The 22,971-nt window shown below is 37.5% G+C and overlaps 1 protein-coding gene across 2 annotated transcripts in view; it reads right to left on the bottom strand.

Annotated features, from left to right (window-relative positions):
- The window catches only part of htr2aa (5-hydroxytryptamine (serotonin) receptor 2A-a), a 66,076-nt gene that overhangs the window by 5,927 nt on the left and 37,178 nt on the right, over nt 1–22,971 (bottom strand). Inside the window, exons 2-3 of one of the 2 annotated variants that reach the window (XM_079619905.1) lie at nt 14,365–15,272; nt 2,054–2,254 (exon numbers count right to left, since the gene is read on the bottom strand). In XM_079619905.1, the coding sequence (XP_079476031.1) occupies nt 2,054–2,254; nt 14,365–14,833 (670 nt within the window). In that variant the 5' untranslated portion in view covers nt 14,834–15,272. The remainder of the gene's footprint in view (nt 1–2,053; nt 2,255–14,364; nt 15,273–22,971) is intronic. The other variant, XM_079619906.1, reaches the window with a different exon arrangement.

Below are 22,971 nucleotides of genomic sequence, written 5' to 3'. Positions count from 1 at the left end.
GGTTTGAGGTCGGTTTGAAAAAGATGAGAACTTTTTCAGAACTTGGGCATTTCCTCAATTGCGAGCACTGTAGAGGGTGATTTTTATTAAAACTAATAGATTTCTTTTTCTTTTGTTAAATGAAGGTTATACTAAAACTGTCTCTCCTTGCCTTCATTATCTTTTGCTACTTTTTTGTCCCAGACAGGGACATGGCAGTCTCTAAATAAATAAATGAATAAATATTATATAATTAAAAAAACAAAATCTACATCACTCATCAATGATTTAATAATATTGTTTTATCAAAGGTTTGTGTACTTATTTACCAAGGCTACAACACTTTTAGTGAAGAGTACGTGAGATTAAATACGTAACATGACATGGAATACAAATTCAAAGGGAAATCAAAGAAACATTAAGGTAAATGTCAGTCGTGAACAATATATTTATTGAAAATAATTTCCAAGCAAGCTGGACGTGTGAACATGTATTTGTGTGTATTTGCGATCTGTAAAATGATGGCTCCATCTTGCTAAGGCTAATACCATTGATATTTTCTTCTGCAAATGTTTTAACTCTCATTTCCATCATGTCATTTCCAGCAGAGAATGATTTGAGATGTGGTGGAAATTACATGGTGCAATTATTCATGTCTTCAGCATTCAATAACCCAGACATGTAAAATTCATTCATTTTTATCTTTCTATTATGCTATTTTTTCCTCTTCTCAATTATTTTCTCCATTGACATAATCAGCAGGATACTAATGAAGGTGCAGTCACTCATTGCAGGTCTCATTGTTGCCTCTCAGTTCCAATCTATATTATAGCTGATTATTGCTGCAATTTGACTTCTGATTAACAGATATCCAACTTGTGCTCAAAAAGCTCTCTCTCCCACTCATGTATTAAATATCATGGTAAACATAACTTGATACATTGACGTTTTTGTCCTACAACGCACACTGCACACACTCACGCCCCAAGCTGTCTTATCCAGTTATTTATTAAAAGCGTACGTTGGGTGTGTGTAATTTACGTTGTAAAATAAAACATCAAAGCACAGTCAAGTTATGTTTACCACAGGCTTTACTTTACACATGAATCGAAAAACCTCATAGGAAAATCTCGAAGGAACCAGCGGCGTATTAAGACTTCCGGGTTCTGACGTCATACCTTAACACTGCCATCAGTCATAAAGCGGAAGACAAAATCATGTCACCCGATAAGACGGAGTCTCTACACACACTTCAAAAAGTACACTCTAAAAAATGCTGGGTTTTAACCCAATTTTGGGTCAAATATGGACAAACCCAGCCATTGGGTTACATTTTTTAATTGCATTTTTGATCCAATGTTTCGGTTTGTCCATATTTGACCCAAAATTGGGTTAAAACAACCCAGCATTTTTTAGAGTGTAAGCTCGCCAGTTTTTTGGATTTAGAGAAAATGAGACGTTAGATACCCCAGTCTGCAGGACAATACCAGAAACCTGTTCACCCACCTCTGCGTCAAATAATCCTTAGTCCAAAAATGTGCTCATTCGGATTAAAACATGGATTATAGTATGTTAACTTCCAATATCTATAGAGGAATATTTTTGTTGTATTTTTACTAGTGCTGTCAAATCGATTAATCGCATCTAACATAAATGTTTTTGTTTTTATATATATATATATATGGTGTGTGTTTATATATTATTATATAGTATAGATATAGGTTTCTACCGTGATATATATACCGTGAATTCTTTTGGCCACGATAACTGTGGTGTGAAAATTCTGAAATCGTGACAACCCTAGTACACATAAACATTTAAACCCTCTTTGGATTACTCTTCTTTTTAGTAGCATCTCTAAACAGCTAATGTCATCTCAAACCAATAAGGAAATTATTCTAGGATTTCACAAATTCTGAAAGCAGAGTCAGAGGTTAATACTACGTTGTCATGAATATACATTAGATCAGAGTCATGACTCATGAGACAGAATGACATCCTGTTCATAACAGCTTCATGGCTTCATGGCTTCACATCACACTACAGCACGCAGTGTCATGCCCACATGTTGTACCTGCAGAGATGGTCCAGACCGCCGTGATTTTGGCCCGGGCCCGGGAGCGTGAGTTTGATCGATTGTGTCGGATGGGGTTCCGGATGGCCACGTAACGGTCCAGGGAGATAGCGCACAGGTGCATGATGGAGGCGGTGGAAAAAAGAACATCCAAGTAGATCCACACGGGACAGAGTGACGCAGGGAGGGGCCAGGAGTAACCTGAAGAGGAGAAACACATTCAGAAAATCAAACCGAAGGAATAAAACTGACAACAAAAGGTTTAAAACATTGACTTTCCTCTGTTGCATACTAATGAGTCCTGAGTCCTTAATGGGCTTCGTCCACTAAGCTCAAGTGAGTGATTTCATTGGAAAGCATGAGTGTGATGAGTCTTTTCTGTTGACACGGTGGTGAAAAACAATACTCAAGAAATTCATTTCAACAAGATTGTAGTCTGTCTGTCTGTCTATCAGCACATCCATCCATCCATCCTGAAAAGCAAGTTCAGTTTTGTGAGTGCAATAGAGTTAACTCACTCCACTGTGGGCAGTCAGGCAGAAAATGACCATCCACCATTCACCAGACTGAAACTGTAAAGTTCATTGTTAACACCCCTGGCACTTTGTACAGGACACACACAGACACAAACCATGAAGGGGAGAAATGTTGAATTAATAATACATGTACAACAATTTGCAGTTATTGTCAGGTACTTTCTTATTTTTAGTGCTTTCACTAGTTTTTTGTTTGTTTGTTTTGTCAGTGACAAAAGTTTGAAATGAAGCACGACAGCAAAGACAAAAGAGTCAACACAAATGAAGTGCCACAAAGAAAATAGACTTTCGAGGGAAGAGGAAATGAGGTAGAAAAATATATAGAAAGAAATGGGTGAAAGGATAACAGGAGGAGGAGCCGCCGGAAATGAAGGGAAGAATGATCATATGTGGGTGAATGAATATACAGAGCTTGTGTGCAGAAATATACAAAGACCATCAATCACCAAAACAAAGAGCACACAATCACACACTTGAGTTTCAGAAACTGCACTCTTCATCAGAACTCACTCAGGTTTGTTATTGGATTGTTACCTCTGCAGAGCCAACGTATTATATTAGTTTCCCTGTGTGTGTTGTGTTTACGTTCTTTCAAAGTGATTGAAAACCTGTGGTTTCTATACAGTTTAAGACAGCGCTCAAAAACAGATTCTGTGAATTTCTCTGCAGAAGAAGAATCAGCTAAAATCCAGTCTGCAGTGGGATAAACGCATGCAGCAACATGGGAGATCAATTGTGAGAAAATAACATTATTTTAGTTCTCTAAAGCTCCCACGCTCTCCTGCCTTCACTATCTATTGAGGTACAAAAAGAAGTCTGGGTGACACACTAGCAGATGCATTTTACTATGAACACAAGAGACTGCCATCCAGCTCAAACATAAACTTATTACCCATGTAACTGTACACAGACTGAAACTACTGCCATTCTCTGTGAATACGATACATATTTTTTTATCATAATAATCTGATAAACTGATATGAAACTCAATTGTACCGGTAGTAAAAAATATATGCAATTATCATTATTTTATTCACTTTTTATTTAATATTTTAATTATTACTTTAAAACTAAATTAATGCAAGCATATTTTAATTACCAAAAATTTAAACCACACAAATAAGATTTTTAAAACTATTTAGGCAATATTAAATTGAATTATGTCCCAAATTTCAACAAGAAATTCAAGTAATTATTACATCAAACCACACGTCTTCTGAGCTTGTTGATCAACATTTTTAGAAGGTTAAGCCCCTATTTATTGAAAAGAAAAAAGAGTTTCATGCCTTTATTTTATACCCCATTGCATGGAAAGTGATTAGAGCATGGGCTGAAAGAGAGAGAGAGAGAGGATCAGGGCTTATGATATGAAGAGATGAAGGTCTTTTCAGAAAATATTAAGATGGGGGGCACTGTTTGATGTAGCGGTATGCATCATGGCATAAATCAAAATCAAAGTCTTGATGAAAGTTGCACAAAAAGGAAAATAAAGAACTAAACGAATAAAAGTTCAATCACTGCTCGGCATAAGAGGTGCTTATGAATAGAGATGAAGAACGTCATCCCTTTCTCCGCGAGGCTCCTGCCAGCTGTGGCTTTATTCAATAAAGCTCAAAAACAAGAGATGCCGCATCAAAACCAGAGGCTAATTAATAATCCATTAATACAAAATGGCTGTGGATGAGTGTGTGCTGTCTATGAGATGCATGCATTGGTGTTTGTGCTTGTGACTGAAAGGGAAACAGAAACAATGAATGGCAAAGACTCGATCTAAAACCCTTCAGACAGTTTGTCTAATTGGAGTTGCTCATCGGCACAGGCTTAGGGGACGCCCTATTTGCTGAAGGGTATACTCAGCGTATAATACAGAGAGTCTGAGAGACCCGACAAAAACCTGACAAATTCCCTCAAATCCTAAGAGTGTTTGTGCCTCTGCTTTAGATGAAAGCCAAACGTTATCTAGCCATGCAGGGTATAGCCTGATTTTGCTGAATGACACCTTAGAAAGCAGTGAGTGTGTATGAGTGTGTGTACTACTTAACCAAATTTGTACCCAGAAATGAGCTAAATCTGACAAAACCTCCTTTCTGGAATGTTGTCAGTTAAAACTTTATAAAATACAGTATATTAAAGAAATAGTTCACCCATGAGAATTGTGTCATCATTTACTCACCCTCATGTTGTTCCAAACCTATATGACTTACTTTCTTCTCTGAAACACAAAAGAAGATATTTTGAAGAATGTTGGTAACTAAACTGTTTTGGTTCTTATTGTATGAACAAAAAAATACAATGGAAATCACTAGGAACCGAAACGATTTGCTAATCAACATTCTTCAAAATATCTTCATTTCAGCAGAAGAAAGAAATGCATATAGGTAAGTACTTTTTTTTTTTTTCTTTCTTTTTTTTAATTGTAAATAGCAGGACGTTTTCTGTTAGGGTTAGGTTTAGGTTACATTTATAACAAACTATATACAAATAGCACACTGAATTTAACCATACAGCCTTCTCTCTGACAACATCGACTGAATACACACACAGAGACAAACAGCACCACCGCCTTAAAAGCTTTGCCTTTTGACCACAAGCCCAAGATTTCAGCAAGCTGAATGACAAGTCTTAGCAAAAACTTGACTCTAGAGTGCCAGCACATTTTGAAATGCATTTCATGTAAGCACTGATTTGAGCCGGATGCCTGGGAAATGACCACTGAGGGCATGATTATATGCGTCACTGTGTCACCATGTTGAAAAAAAAGAGAGAAAAAAAAGTCTATGATATTTGCCTGAGGCAAGAAGGAAACTCGCTGTAATGTCACGAGGAGTGTGTCTGCGTGTGTGTTAGTGTCGGTAGATTGATAATTACAATACCGCTGGCTCACCCCGTTTTCCCTGACCCTTCCTGAACTCATCCTCTGCCTCGTTAAACAGCCCTGAATCTATCAGACTAATTAATCTCTCCCTCCTTGCCCACACACACCTCTCTCACTGCCTCTTTACCTCTTGTTTGTCATGAAAGAGAAACATTTGTACTCTTCCATAATCAATCATCATCATTCTAAACCTGTATGACTGGATGCATGTTTTGAAGAATGTCGATGCCTCTTTTTCCAAAAAATCATGCCGTGACCAGGAGCTATTAAACTCCAAAGTTTGTACTTGCACGTATTCAAACTTGCTGTGTCGTAATGTGATACAAGAACACAACACTTTCAAAGTGAAATGTCCAAGTGCCACTAAATACAGTATGTGTTAAGTTTTAACCGAAAGAGATGAACGTGAATATGGCAACGTATTATGCAGTTTGGAAATAAAATATCCAGAGTGGTGCTAATAATGCTCTATTGCATTTGAAAAACATCGTGTTTAACATAGTGTTAAAAAAGTAAACGTGAGCTGAAGCAAATCAGCAGATTACATTTTAAGATTACAGCAAACAGCAGAAAAGTTATGTCAAATAGCAGACCCCCAACGTAATAATAATAATTTGTTACAATTATTTGCATATGGAAGGAGGAAATCTCCCCAACCACCACCAACGTGCAGCATCCACCTGGATGTTGCGACGGCAGCAATATTGCGCACAAATGGCCACTACACACCAGTCTATTGGTGGAGAGGAGGTGGAGGGATGAAGGGGATGATTAGGAGGCAATCATGATGGACAGAGGCCAGTGGGCAAATTGGATGCCAGGGTTATACCCCTACTCTTTTTCAAAGGACATCCTGGGATTTTTAATGACCACAGAGAGTCAGGACCTCGGTTTAACATCTCATCCGATGGACGGTGCTTTTTGACAGTAATGTCCCCATCACTATACTGGGGAGTTAGGACCCAGACCAGGGTGAGCGCCCTCAGCTGGCCTCACTAACACCTCTTCCAGCAGCAACCTGGTTTTCCTAGTTTTAAAATCCAGGTACTGACCAGGCTCAACCCTGCTTAGCTTTAATGGACAACCTGTGTTGGGCGCTGCTGGCTATGTATACTCATCTTGGCATTTAGATCTTGATCATTATCAACACCTCTGTCCCTTAGGAATCACAGATGGCCCTTTTTGTAATGGAAGAGAGGGTTAGACTAGGAAACCACATATCTTTATTGATTTTAAACCCTACAATCGTTTAGGGGTAAATGCATTAAGAATGATTTGCACATGCTGTTTGCATTGGTTTAGTGTCACTTTTCTTTAAAATGTGAATGTGCTCGACACAACACTTCTGGATATAAGGTACACCTTATAACGCTGATGAATAACTACCCTGCTTATCAATAGAAAATGAAATATCTTTTTCTTTATCAAAGCTGATTGCGGCAGGAAAAAAGTGCAGTTATTTTTAATGAAGAACAATTTATAATCCTAATTTACATAGAAAGGAATGTGCTGAAAAGAATGACAATGATCTCATTTGAATCTGCACATTGCAGTGCTGTTCCAGCACAGTCAGCACATGATTAAACTGAACTCTGGTCAGTTAGTGAATAAGACACATGCTTTTGAGTTGAAATAGTGGACGGAACATTTAAGAAAGTGAAGTGACGTGAAGTGAAGGCCAAGTATGGCAACCAATACTCAGAATTTGTCCTCTGCATTTAACCCATAAGTTAGTGCACACACATAAGGAGCAGTGATAGTGAACACACACACACTGCAAACCGTGGACACACACCCAGAGCAGTGGACAGCCATTCACTGCGGCGCCCAGGGAGCGTTTGGGGGTTAGGTGCCTAGCTCAACGGCACCTCAGTTGTTTCTTGCGGGTATTGAGAATCGAACCCGCTCTCGCTACCGAACCCAACTCTCTAACCATTAGGCCACAACTGCCCCAAAGTGATGATGTGTGATGAATTGATGTGATAAATAGTTAAGCAGCCATTACTGATGTGGCACAGGTTTCATGTGCTTGAAATGGCCACGACCCTAATGAGAATAAAATAAATAGATATGTTTCAGTGTCTACGCAGATGCTCGTCATTAGCCCTTCATGCTGCTCATTAAGTCACTCCTCTCCTTTTAGTCGGTGAGCGCCGTGGCAACCTAGAGACCACCTGTGCCAGAGAACCATCAATGCTGCATCAACGGCAGCTATTGAGCTTTGTGTGTTGTTCTGGAATACTCCATCGTCATGGTGACATGACGTGGCGGTGGATTATGCCAGAGCTCTGCTGTGGAGCCGTTTGGGAGATTGAGAGGTTTAGAGAATCAGGGGGAAATTAGTGTCTTTGTGTTTTCTGATCCCATTTATTTTAGCTTCCCTAACTGTCACTCTGTGGAAAAATAAAAAGAAAGTGGAACAGCGAAGACACTGGTGTCTGTCGTTATCATATTAATTCTCATTACCGTATACTCACTATAACACATGGCCTCTAATGGCGTTTTGCTTCATTCACATTCATTAGAACCGAGTCACAACTATCTCCACACACTCATTAACCCCCCCCCCCCCCCCCCTCTCCGCCATTTTAATTCCTATAATTTCAGTTAACCTGTATGCAACAAGTCTCAACCTTTATATCTGTTGTTAAATGTTTTGTCATATCAAAATATGTCAAGTCAATGTAATGTCAAGATATGTCTTTTGTCTAGTGTACGTGTTTTATTTTTGTGTAGTATTCTTGTGGCTACTGTATCGTTACATTTAGTTCGTAATAAAAATAAAAAATAAAAAAAAGAACCGAGTCACATCAATTTTATGCATTTAACTACTTCAAAAAAAGGAAGGAACCTTTTTTTTGAGGAGACACTGGCTCCTTTGCTTTCTAGAGATAATGGCCCTGATTCACACACACGTCTATTCTTACCTGTTCGGATAATGGGTTAGAAACACGCGCTGCTATTTATAAAACAGCTCTGATTACCACTGGATTACTCAGAGCGTGCTTCGTCACGATTCTAGTACGTCAGCGCATTGCTGAGACTCAATGGGAGTTCCTCTCTGATTTTATCACCCCTGCAGCTTCAGCTGTGATCCCCTTCTCATGAACTAAAAGATCTCTGTCCCATGTGTCAGTTTCTCGCACGCTCTGTCATCTCCTCTCCTTCTCTAAGACCAGTGGAATCAGTCTGTTCACAAGTGATTCGGTGGAGGTTTCAGTAGTGTTTCACTAATCCTCATCACTAGTTCTCATGAAATGTCCCTAAAAAGACATTCCCTCAAATGATAATGTGAAGGTGGGAGAACATTACGGCTTATGTAAATGATGTGAAATTACAAACAGTATAGTCATATACACCTTGGATGGCTTGATGGTGAGTAAATCATGGTATAATTTTCATTTTTGGGTGAACTATCCATTTAAATAAATGGCACTATCAGCAGGCACAATTTGTTTCCTCCTTCCTGTTATAACCCTTTTTTCAATTATTTTAAATGGGAAAAAATACACTTTTTTGCTTTTTATTGTATAGTACAAAAAAGAATTGCCAGGAAGCTGAAGGGGGTGGATAGATAATAGATATAAAATGACACAAGCTAGATTGAAACTCATCGCCCCCAACCGTGCAACAGTGCCGAAGCATGAGCACCACCAGGCCACGTCTCTGATAAAAGACATTTGTCCATCAGGAAATACTCTTACTGGAGTCTCTCTCAATGTGTGTGTTTGTCTCTTGAATGTTTGTGTACATGCAATGTTCTTTATCAGAAAATCTGTGTTAAAATACATTGTACTAAAGTTTTAAAGTGGGGGAGCAGCCCATAGTATTATAGTGATTAGCTTCCTTCCTCTGTGTCGGCATGTGGTCAGTGCTGGAACAATACAGAGCAGCTGCCTATTGAATCCACCCATTATCCATTCAAAAACACACTAATTATTATCTGATCAAACAGCTTATTCTGAACAAGACCATTTTTCTATTGACACTTTCCTGTGCAAAACGTGTTACTTCGTTGCCAAGGAGTTGTGTTTGGTTGCCAGGGCATTGTAATGCGGTTGCTAAGGTGTTCTGAGTGGCTGTTAGCATTCTGCTATGCAATTGCTAGAGTGTTTTGAGTGGTTGCTGGGTGATTGCTTCTAATATTACATTTATGATTTTTTTAATGCTTTTTTTTAAAATCTGCCAGGCAAAAATATTAATCTGCCAGTCAAAAAAGATTAGAATGTATTAATATAACATTAATATGAAAATAATTATCGATTATTGGTAAAATTTTAATATCGGTGCATCCCTACCGTGGTGAGTTATGTGCCAAAACTAAAAAAAAAACAAGAATATTTCTCTAAATATTTAAATTATTTTAATTAGTAAATGAAGTATTATTTCACTATATTTTGCATATATTCTTAAAAGTAATCCTGCAGAGTCACAGTCCAATCAGTCCAATGTTCAGCTTTGGGGAAAAAATGATAGAACCTATAATTCATTGCAACATTCTCCGGAAAATATGTGTTTGTGTATGCATTCATGTGAGACAAAAAGAAAAGGAGAATGGAACAGACATTGTGACTCAACCCTCAAACGCAAATACAAAGAGTTTAATCAAGCCAATTAACTGGCAAAATAACAATAGTGTCATTTTTCCTGAACAATAAAACCCACAATGCACAGCCAGCCAGGAGACAAAGACAAATTGCTTAAAGTCACCCTGTGGTGAAAATCAAGTTTTTAATGTTGTTTATGTCTATATGGTGTTTTTAATATGCTTTAAAACAAACCATGAGCAAATTCATATAAATCAACATTGTTGCTGAGTATTTTTTCTCCTTAAATCTCCAGTGAACCAAAGTGTCTTTCGAACTTTCGTCTCGAAAACGCGGTTTGAAATCGCTGGTGTTTCTGACGTCACAAACTACCTTGTAACCAATCACGTCAACGTGTGATCGTCAACGAGTGGCTTTCTGAGCTGGTGTGAGTGAGTGGAGACGGGGCTCATTTGCATATTCATAGAACCATGTATACTTAATGAGACGAGGGTGTAGAGTTACATTCAAGCGATTTTAAGGCATGAAGAGATTTTTTCAAGGAGAATTTTGGTGATCAAAGATGTGATTTGAGGGATAAAAGTATTGACTACAGGGGGACTTTAAGAGTACAGGTGAAGTGCTGAATCTCCCCGGCATCAAGTGGATTTGAATAGCATCAGTCCGGCATTTATGCAGCAAAAATGAATTAGACTTTGTCTCAAAATTCTCCCTCTAATGGGAACCTTTAATGGGTTCTGTTGTTTGACCGTTTAACAGATGCATTTACTAAGCAGCAGAGGTCCATTTACTCACACACACACACACACACACCTTGAAATTTTAACAAGGTTTTAGCTGTAACATGTGACTCTGTCCTAAAACCGTGACATGATGTCATTCATTCACATCCACAGTCTGACTAATAGTACTAATACTTCCCACAGCATCCAGTATCTAGAGGGGACAGACAAGCAGAAGAGAGACAGAGGGATGGAAACGGTGAAGAGGGGGCATGTTTCTCTCATGCACACTCTTGTGCGATTTTTTAACCTCTCTGTCTCTTTGAGTTCTTCAAAACGGCTGCCTCGGCACACTGATAACAGCCGGAAATACAGCGTGACAATGACATTTCACTGTCAAGCTCCATCAGAAAAACACACTCGAATAGTAAACACACCGTCAAACTCCATCATAAACTAATATAAAAGCTTGCGTGCTACACCATGCCTTTTTTATGTGTTTGGACTCATTATAAAATAGAGGAGCAATTAAAATCATCTACAATGTCATCCAACAAGCCCTTTGCATGAAAATACACTCGTCAGTGTATACAAGGCCACTAATGATCAATTAACACATCCACTTTAAGTAGACAAATAACAAATTACACAGAAATTAGCATTCCCCTAATGAAACACGAAAGATAATGAATCAAAATTAACAACACAATGTGGAAATTATAAATAAACATGACCCATATACATATAAGAAATATCACAATCAAAACCTTTCTGTCATTTAAAATACCTTAAACTGGGGTTCAGCTAGGTTATAAAATTACCATTAAATGGCACAAATATTGTATCAGGGTATCTGCACATTTTTTAAAGTCAAATTTAAGGCTTTTTAAGACCTTTTTAAGACCTGAAGAAATCAAAATTAATACCGTACATTAGGGGTTTGCAATATTAACAAAAACATATCTTGATATTTTCAAAGTTTTGTTGATAATAATTAGATGATATTTTACTGATTTTGTACTGGTACCATTAGGTTTGTTGTTGACAGCAGACTCACAAAGATATTCATATTTAACATATTCCATCTATGCAGTGGTCAGTTTACAGTAGTGACTGAAATAATTTTTTTTATTAAGGGGCAATATTTGCCATCTTAAATTGATTTCCAGGGGCATTTTCACCTAAATATGGAAATTATTTCTTAACGTATTTAGAGGTATGCATCACCTTTTATGACAAATTCTAACATTAAAATTAAATTCTATTAGAATAACACAGTACCACTGTCAAATTAAATAATTAAATAAAAAATCATCCTCACAGTGCAGAGGTGACACAGAAGCGGCATCCGAACTGGCATTACTATATTTACACTTAATTTGCAATTGCATAAATAAAGCTATTCAATATTTAAATATGAAATTATTTATAATTTTAACATTTTAATTAAAGGGTACTTTAAATATGAAACTAAACCCGCCAGTAGGTGGCAGTAAGTCACTGTCTTAATAAGCGAGTTGTTGGAGTTTTATTCAACCGATTTGTTCAAACGGCCGATTCATTCATGAATCAAATGATTCGTTCAAAACGCGGATTTCACTTTTTTCAAAAAAGAATCGCTGTCTGTTGGACTACAGTTTCATTATAAAATTCTCGTCGGCGAAATAAAGGGGGAAACAAACAATATTGACAATATAAAAAGTAACACACAATGTTAATTTAACTGTTGTATAAAATAAATAGCACATTTGCAATTGTGCACAGGAAAACGGCACTCTTGCTCATGTGATATTCTAATATAACAACATAATATGATATAAATATAATAAGACAAAAACTCATTTGGGGACATACCTATAACTGCACTGACACATCACGCAGTGAAAGAAAGCATGAGAGACAAACGCGATGTCAGCTCGAACTCGCGGTGCCTCGTACGTAACGTTATTAAAACAATGATTACAATATCATCATAGTTCATAGACAATCCTAAGCACAAAGAATGAACTTACTATTGAACTGACATTTACTCGTTCTCTTATCCTCTCCTCTCTCGCGCGCAGGAGACAGACGCAGGCTATACGCTGCCGTAAATGACGCGAATTGTCACGTGAACAAGCAAATCCACAAAGATAGAATATTAAAAATAATACGTACGCTAATTAGATAGTTTTTTATTTGGAAAGCATTTAGATACGTCGTCAAAGTGTCATCTAAAATTTAAGACCTTTCATAGGTAAAAATAAGACTTTTCATAAGTAAAAATAAGATTTTAAGACTTTTTAAGGCCTTAAATTTTAAATATCGAATTTAAGACTTTTTAATACTTTTTAAGGATCCGCGGGGACCCTGTGTATGTTGCAGTCATGTTCAAAGTCATTTCAAATTCTGTGCTATTACACCATATACCTTACTTTACTAAAAAAAATGTTGAAGTATAAAATGGGGATTTGATTAATTTAGATTTGTTACATTGAAGAAATGATTACTATTTTATACAGTATATTATATAATGTAAAGTACATTCAACTGTATATTCATTTTGAATATACAGTAAAGTATATTCAAAATGTTACTGAGGTACATATATTGTGTTGAAAAAACAAACCAAAAAACATTGGCCCTCATTTATCAATCTTGCGTCGAAACGGGCGTATATGTTGGCGTAAGATTATGCTTACACTCCTCTCACCGCCTGATTTATGAAGCTGTGCGTACCTTTGAAATTCAGGTGTACGCAATACCTGCCTCTTGATAAATGCCGCGGCTGAAAACGATCGTCATTAGATTAACACGCCCCTATATATTCACGTCTCCGCCTCCCCCACGCCCTCATTCAGCACTAACTCAAAACGTGCGTACATGTACACCACCTCCTGAGCTGGCGTAGGATTTGAGCGTGCCGTACGCCAACGTCCATATTGATAAATCGCAAAGTCACCGTGGTTTTGGGTGTACGCCAGGTGTACGCTGGAAATTTGGTGTACGCACTTTTCAGAAATGAGGGCCATTGTGTGTAGGCTATATGCGATCCCAATATGAATCAAACAAGAAAATATCCAAATACATCACAAGACAGTGCCACAACTCATGTCAATTAGGCCAATTATGGCAAAAACAAAAGTCATGACCATGAAATGTTCGCGGTCACTATAAAAAAAAGCACAAAAAATGAACAACGCCGCGCTTTGCTCGACAGTTGCCCGCCATCTTTGACATATCAAATGACGCTTCTCCCTGAGGTCAGGATTGATCAATCTAATCTAATCCATGTCCGACTTCCGAGCACCGTTCCAGTCATTATTTTCAAGTAGGAGTTGGAAAAATTTCTTCTGTCCCCTATTAAAATCAGCCATAAGTTCACTTCCAACTTTTCCGGTGGAAACTCATATGGCAATAACTCTTCATATGGTGTCCAATCACTAGTAGTAAACTACTGAAACCTGATAGATATACACACCATGGCTTTTGACAATGACATTACTAGATCACCACACATTACTGTTATTCAGAATCGCACAAGAACATTCAACACTGTGTAAGTGAAAGCTTACATCCAAACATCACTGCCTACTTAATCAATCACAACAGTACACACCTATTGCAGCTGTCAAAATCAAAGCAGACTCACCATACACAATGGTCACCATGGAGACAGGCATGACCAGAAGTCCCAGAAGCATATCTGCTACTGCCAGTGACATGAGAAAGTAATTGGTGGCATTTTGCAGTTTTCGTTCCAGATTGACAGCCATGATTACTAGAATGTTTCCAGAAACCGTAACAATGACCACAATCAAAATCAGCAGTGCAACCCAGTTTTTCCGAACTAACTCCTCTTTACTCATCTCGCCGTTGCACCTGATCCATGACAGTGGTTCTTTCCTGTCACTGGAAGTGCCGCTGATGGATAGATTTGGCAGGAGAGATTCTTCTGTGTCAGCCCAACTTCTGTTACAGCCAAGCGTACTGTTGCGGACCACATTACCCAGCATGATGTCCGTGCTCGGTGACCAGGTGTCTGGGTCAAAGGGCATCAGGTTCGAAGAGGTAAAGATGCTTTTGGACACAGGTTTTGAAATGTTGACATGCAAGTTCATAATGTCCCTTATTAACACTGATAGACTGTCAAAAACAAGTTCAGTTAGAGGTGATGTATCCTTCTTTTCTTCATGGCATCTTTCATACAGACACGAGTCCAGAGGTTTGCTTCATTCTGTCCAGTTTGGAAAAAACTCCTGAAGTCTTCCTGCTACTCTTTTACTGTCACCAAAAAGCCTGAAAACTGGAAATGTAAGGTGTATAGATGGAACGTGGTTTCCATAATCCGTGCATTTCAGAACGCGCAGTGTGTTGTGCCTGTTAAATGAAATCTTCTTGTTCCCCTCTGTTCTCTTTGTCAGATTTTATGAGCTGGATGACCTGCTAGTTGAGCACACGCTCTCTCTCGCTCCCTCTCTCTGCTCTCTCTGGCTGTGTGTGAGCTAGCAGAGTCTGGTCCTCCTCAAGTCAGTGATCATTCTGTTCAATCCAGCTGTGCTGAGAGAGTGAGCGAGCGAGAGAGAGAGAGAGAGAGAGAGAGAGAGAGAGAGACAGAAGTGAGTCAGAGGTTTAGTGAAAGTTCCTCAGGTGTTCCCTCTTTCTTCTGCACCTGCATCTGCAACTACCAAGATGAATCAGGGAGCTTATGTAATGTGACAGGCGACACAAGTACACACACTCCACCTTCTTGAGGCCCAAAGAAAATGTGATTGATGGAAATAGCAGGCAAGATTAGGAAAACATTCAGACAAAGATATAAAACACAAACTTACCTTGAAAAAATAAATATTCTTCAGATGTTAAAAAATCATGACTGCTGGAAAAAAATGTCTATCCATCTATCTGTCTGTCCATCTATTCATCCATCCATCCATCCATCCATCCATCTAAACGTCTATCTATGGATCTATCCATCCATCTATATATATCTAAACGTCTAACTATCCCTCTATTTGTCCATCTATATCAATCAATAAACCTATCTTGTCAATCTATCCCTTTATCTGTTCAACTATTAGGGGTGTAACAGTTCTCAATAAAAAAAATCAAACATTGTTGTTGAAAATAACAATGCGTAAAACAGACACACAGATGTATGTTACTGTCGACGGATGCGCATTCTGGCTTCCCAATATGTTACAACAGCGATAATAATAAAAAAACGTGGACAAAAAAAAAATCTTTGTAAACTTTGTTCAAGTGTCATGGGCTATAGCCTATTGAACTCAGTTTACAAATGCTCTAATATATGACAAGCCATTTATGCTGTCATCACCCGAATGCAGAGGTGAGACCTGAACAGCACACGTTGCTATCTGTGTTTAAACCAAATTAATTTAAGCCTTGCCAATTTAAACATTCAAGCCCAAAAAGACGCAAAAGAAAACTTGCACAAGCTGTGTGAAGATTTATGTGTGCACTCATCTCAGCCGCACACAGTAAACCTCGTCTCAGACAGTGCGCAAATTAGGACTGTCACTTTACGCTCGAAAATTGATCGCATATTCGATCGGGACCAACCAATACAAGTTTTGAAAACGAAAATAGAGAATCGATTTTAACGGCCTTCTCGCTACAGGCTACAATCGCCCACGTAGGCGAAATTTGTTTGACATTTCTAATCGTAATAAACACAGCCACGTTGAAGCCTGCAGTAATGTTTTTAATTGATGTTATGGCAGTGCACTCTGCTTATTGAATATTGCACTCCTGTTTGTCATTGCGCACGAAACTTCACGCCAAGAAATCATCAGAAATATTGCTGACTGATGTCTCAAGCGCCCTCTTTACGTTCGTCCTAATGCCTGTTAGTTGTCCGTATATTTGGCGTCGAAAATGGATTTTATAATCGATTCAATTAACACTTATGTCTCAAAAATCGAACAAGATTTTTTCACAAAAGTGACAGCCCTAGCGCAAATATTAAGTTCTCTTTCAAGTCTTGCTCTTGAATGGACGAATTTACACAAAAATTGTCAACATGCCCGTCTTGGCGAGTATCCTAGCAAACTTTGTAGGTTATGTCTTAAAGGTCCCATGACATGGGGTTATTTTATTATTTTATAATGTGTCCTGGGTTGCCCTTATAATGTTAGTATGTTTTTTAGATCAAAAATAGTCATAATGTAGAAATAAAAGGCATTTTTCCTAGCCCAGTTTTAGCCTCTGATTTGAACGCTCTGTTTGAAGGGGCGTGTCTGTGTGAGACTTCAGTGTAACCGGCCACTGCTCTGATTGGCTGACATGCTTGCATATGAAATAGCTACGCATTACATGTGATACTCTCTCGAATACTTTTACTACAGTTATTATACGTTTTTACTATTACAGCTTTCGAGATTAACAAATCGTCAGAAGTTTTTAAAGTATTTAGATCTATTCCCATCACATAAAATGTTGCCGTGATGAGCATTGAGCAAGCAGATGACAGTCTGTTGTTGATCGCGTGAATGAAGATCTTATCTTTGCAACGCAGTTTCTGCCCTCTCTCTGCGTTCACCAATGCAAACACGATGATGTAAGAGCTTCGTTGTGCAGTGTAACGTCATTGATTTCATAACGAGTTTGGCAAGTGTCCAGATAAACTCGCGCTGTGTGGAAAGATTGTTCTTTGATCGCTTTCTGTATATAATTTATTCACAATTTAAATAAGATTATTTTCATCCTACTAAAAGAAACGATGTGAAGTTGATATTTTAGTCACTGGCTTGACTTACTGATGCATAAACAGTATTGAACGATTTTGAGAGAAAGATTACCTGTCTGAACTTGAACAATTACACATCAGAAATTGTTGCTTGGTAGCTCGATCGATTTATTTTCAGACGTTCATTGAGGCCAGCTCTGTATTGACCCAAGTTCAGGAAACAGTCGTCGGTGAAATGTTTGCCTCAGACATGCAAAACTTTGGGGAGTTGTGTCAGCGCATTTCCAGAGAAAATTTAATGAATCCACTGGTTCTTCTGGGGCTTGGATGAAGGAACTAAAAAAAGGCTTCGGTGTTCATTTGTACATCCAATTATTGAGCAATTATTATGCTTCGCTTGCTCAAAAGCCACGCGTTCCTACTTTCTAGCTCATTTTCTCATGGATGGGAAATATTCTCTGGGCGGGCAAAGCAGAGAAAGGGGAGGTAACATTTCTCCTTATGACGTCATAAGGAGGAGATTCAAGATCAGGCCGATTGAGCTTCCATTTTCTCAAAGGTAGAGAAATTAGCAAAAACTCGATTTACACTGATTGAAATTTCTAGAAACTTGGGGACCATATACAGGCTAGGGGAACTCATATTAATGTTAAAAAACCTCAGAAAGTAAAAATTTCATGTCATGGGACCTTTAAAGCTACAGTATGTAAGATTTTAAGCCACAAGAGGGCGCTGTTTACAACAATAACAAAGGCGAATCTTGATGACGCTATGAAGGAGAGTGGAACGATGGGAGATGTCGTTTTCAACATCCAGAGACGTATGGAATTAATGAATCATGATCACGGATGAGGTAATTTATTAGTTTTTGTATTACCTGTACGTCTGAACGTGAAATTTTATGTCATGATAATGAATTAACTACAAGGAACGCGAAATGTTATGCTATATTATCCTGTTACAGCTATTTGTCAAATGATTTGTTAGGTTAATGCTGTGTAGTTTTAGGATGTTTATAGTTATTGAAGTGTTGTTTTACGTGTTGAAACTTAAAATTAAAATTAAAAATTAAATTTGAACGGACATTTGCAAGTAATGGCTTAATATTTTTTAACAACAGATATCCGATTGTATTTAATTGCACTGCCATAATCTCGGTCACGGACTGGCCGGCCAATGTGCGCCGGCCCACCTGGTACACAAATATATTAAAATAATGACGGAAATCATAATAGGCTATTACATGCGTGGGTGCGCCCGAATTTTTTTAATAATTTATAATGTTGATATATCGCATCACGATAGTGTCGTGGGCAAGTGTGCCATCATATAACGTGGGAGACCCGAGTTCGTGTCCCAGCTAGAGGAACTTTACTGATTTTGTCCCCCTTCTCTCTCTCTCACTTCACTTTTTGTCTCCATCTCGAAAACACCACACCGATATTTATCCTTGTTTTATTCCTCCGTTTGTCACAAATTCTGCGTGTATCCCCATATGGATTCCGTGCATTTTGTCTTAAAGTGACAGTAGCCTAATATTCCTGCTGTCTGTTTTTAATGTTAATCAAACAACAAAAGACAAGGAAATCACTCACTGCTCTTGACTCAATATTAACTTTAATAATGATTCCTCTCTATTTCATTTTTACAGTGAAGATTATATGCAATGTTATTTTACATTTGGTAACTTTACCAAACAAATTTTTTTTAATTATTTTTTATTATTTTTATTTTCTTTTTTTTATCTTTGCTCTATTGTGTTTATTAATGATGTTCCTTGTATTTAGATTATTTGTTCTTATTTTCTTTAATTTTCTATTTGACAGTAGTTATTTTTCTCTGAACATAACACATATCGAACTATACGGAAACCGTGACCCTAAAACCGTGATACAAACCGATCCGTGAGTAATTTGAACCATTACATCCTTAATATCTATCCCTCTATCCGTCCATCCTTCCATTCATCATCCATCCAACTAAATCTAACCCTCTATCTATCTGTCTATCCATCCATCCATCATTCCATACATCTATATCTTAATGTCATATCCCTCTATATCTGTCCATATATCCATCCATCTATCCATCCATCCATCCCAGTCTGTCGGTCTGTCTATCTATCTATCCTTTTATATAAATGTCTATCTGTCCCTCTCCCTATTAATTTATCCATCTATCCATCTTCTCTCACACAAACATGCATTAGTTGTGCTATATATTTCAAGCTTTCTCTCTTTCTTTCTCTCTCTCTTTCTCCTCTCAGACTTCCATTTACATTTGAACTGTCTCATTACCCCCAGCACTTTGCCGCTTATCTTCTTTTTGTAGTACATCTAACCTGGCAGTCATGTCTTGTAGAATAAATGTTTACATGTGAATGTGTGAGTACGGCGTGTGGTGTGAAATGAAAAGTGTTGACCACAGACATGAGACTCTAGTAAAAAATGAACCTGTCAGATGTGGACTATCAATAGCTCATTACCAATAAGATCTCACCCTCTAATGAGCACTACTTATGGATTTACACATTAAATGTTTACAGAAGAGACACACACACACACACATACACACACACACACACACCCGTAAACTGGTTCTTTTGCAAACAAGGGGAAGATTGAAATGACGTTGAATTATTCTCTATGAAGACGTATATTACACATTGCATGCATGCAAAAATAAATAAACAAATCGATCAGATTTATAGAATCATTCAGACATGGAGGAAGAAAACTACTAATATACTAGCTTTGTTGAAATATTTTGCTCTAAAGCACTTATAAGGGTCTATCGTGGTCATTCATCCATGATGACTCTTTACAGGTTCAGTCCTGTACTTCAACGTTTAAATGATGGGAATATTTGCGAATAATAATCTCAGTGCAATGACAGAATGCCTTCGGTCTTTATTCTGCTCGGTTCATTAGCAGCACAAATGAAAGTTGCTGAGGTGAAGTAATGAATAAGTTATGCAAATATTAACATCACATTTTCAGCTGCATGCTTTTCTTGCCTCATTTCTCAGCTATAACTGTATTTCGGTTAGCATTTACAGTGATGCTGTACCATGATTATTACAGTAAATGGCAGCTGTATTTCTGATTTAAGGAATTATACTTTTTTGTCAGTGATGGCAATGATATACTAAACACATTAATTGAATGTTGTCTTTGTGTTGCTTCTTACACAATGTAAATGGACACCATCCATACATGAGTCTTTTGAAGTTCCAGTTAAATGCTCATAATGGTAATACAGTCATATGAAGCATGAGCTGTTGGACTGCAGACCCTCAAAACAACTCCAGGTCACTGGACAGGACATCAGCACTAGCCCTCCAGCTCTGCTTTCTACTCAGATATCAACAAACTCGCTGCCACTCACAGCCAGTTGTTGCCATGGAAAGGCTTTGTCGCCAACAATGCATTCAATAGGGAATGAGATAACCAAACGATAATCACATTGTTGCCTCTTTTTTGACCTATCACAGGCTCATAACCATGGAGATGCTCAGTGCTCGAGCAGATAAGAACAAAGACTGCAAAGGGCAATAGACATCTTCAGAAATAGAAGAACAAAAAGAATGGAATACAGACACACAGCAGATTATCGCTGAAGTGAAAGCACTTCAAAAAATGAAAGTGTACAAATTGTATAGAAGTTTACGTTTACTGTAAAGCAAACATACACAAAGTAAAATTAAATTAAAACAAAGTAAAAAATGTACTTAAAATGTAAAATTGCTATACAATCAAAGGCATATGTCTAAAAATTCCAAATGTAAAGTTGATATCACAAAAATGTAAGTTCCTATGGAATTTTGTTTAGGCATAATAAAAAAACACCCACATTATCTTGATTTTTTTTTTTGGGATGCGTTCTCCTGTAACAAATGAATCTCACTCCTACCAAAACAGTCGCTAAATATCTCAGACCTTTCCGATTATATGAGTAAAGTCAAGATTAGAAAAAGTTTTGATTATAAAATAGTTCAAATAAAATTATAATATGAAACATGACTGCCCACTAGGAGGAGCAGCTTGCTAAAAGGATTTAAAGTACTGTTTCCATGCTAACGCAATGTCCGAACTGAAAGCGGTTTTCACAGGACGCATTCTGAGTGTTTAAGCTTTCGAATGATGAAGTGCTTTAAGCTTTTTCGAGTGCCAAGCAGTTAAGGGGTTAACATATAAATAAATGTTTCATGCTCTATATGGGATCAGCCTGGCCACTTTGAGGGTTGTATAAAAATGATTTAGAAATGATGTATGACTAAAGCTTAAAATAATCCTTTGTTGCCCTTGGCTCTGATAGCGCTGCAGTGCACTCTACTTTCCAAAAACAGAATCAAATTTGAATAATGATTCAAAATGCATTCTAAAGGCATCTTCTAAATCTGTGCATACCGGTAGTCATTTTCCGGTGATTTGTTTGCTCTATTAATAGCAGACTGAAAACAAAAATGGTTAAACTCAGGTCTAATCAAACACGACCAGATTATCAAGGTCTTTGGAGTTTGGTGCAGTCACTCAAGGAATTGAGTATGCAATTACTTCAGAGTTCACAGCAGCAAATAAAATTAATTATAATAAAATGATTACCATTTACAATTTGTGTTAGAATTTATTATTACAAATACCGGTAATCACAAATGTTTCATTTCAGGTTACATCTAATAGTTCTCTAATGGTGTGTAGAAAAAAAATGCAGCATCAATGTGGAAAGTAAACTAAATATGGATTTGTAATTATTTGTGATATTAGTCATTCTATTTCTCTTTCAGTCATCAGGCATGTATGTGTAGAAAAGGAAATTTTGGAAAATCATCTGAAATTGCTGAACTAAATCAGACAGTCTCCTAGTTTGCAGCTCAGCTGACATCAAAAGTTTCTTCTTTTTAATTGTTGGTCCAAAAATATAAATAACAGTCACCACAATGGACATTACGTTACCAGTTTGGCTTTTACATAATGCTCATTTTCTCTGTTTCCGCTCATTTCCCATCATCATCATCATCTGCGAGTGTTTTTATGCTTGTGGATAAATATAAGCACTCAGTCTCAGTCAACACCTCTTGTTGCAGCAATCTGTTACTTTCCAGCCTGTGATTCATCTGCTGAAGACTGAAATATTCTTCATCTTCTAGAATTCACTACTAAGATGTCCAAAAAAAAAGTACATGCTCACAGCAATGTCATTTACTCTGTCATTAACTTTAATTAAGTTCAAAAGCGTATGTGAGAAAAGTGTCAAAATCAGTTGTGACATCCAACTTCAATGCTTCTCAGTTAATTAATACTTAATGTTACTGAAAGCATAACGGAGATAATTGTCAGATTACTCACTGACATCCCCAACAGATTTCTTTTTTTTTCTGTCAGGCATCATCTTTTGTGTTGTTTGTCACATCATGTTGGTTTTTGTTCTTTGTCTGAATATTACAGCATTCAAACTGCAAGTGAAAAAGAAAACCTATAGGAAAAGAGAGTCAGGATGTAATGTCCACATTTAGTATGCCAAGGATTAGCTTATTAATGTTAAAATGGG

The sequence above is a fragment of the Phoxinus phoxinus genome (assembly GCF_949152265.1).
Source record: "Phoxinus phoxinus genome assembly, chromosome: 7".
NCBI lineage: Eukaryota > Metazoa > Chordata > Actinopteri > Cypriniformes > Leuciscidae > Phoxinus > Phoxinus phoxinus.
Note: the sequence above shows the minus strand (reverse complement) of the source record. Positions and strands in the feature narration are given on the sequence as shown.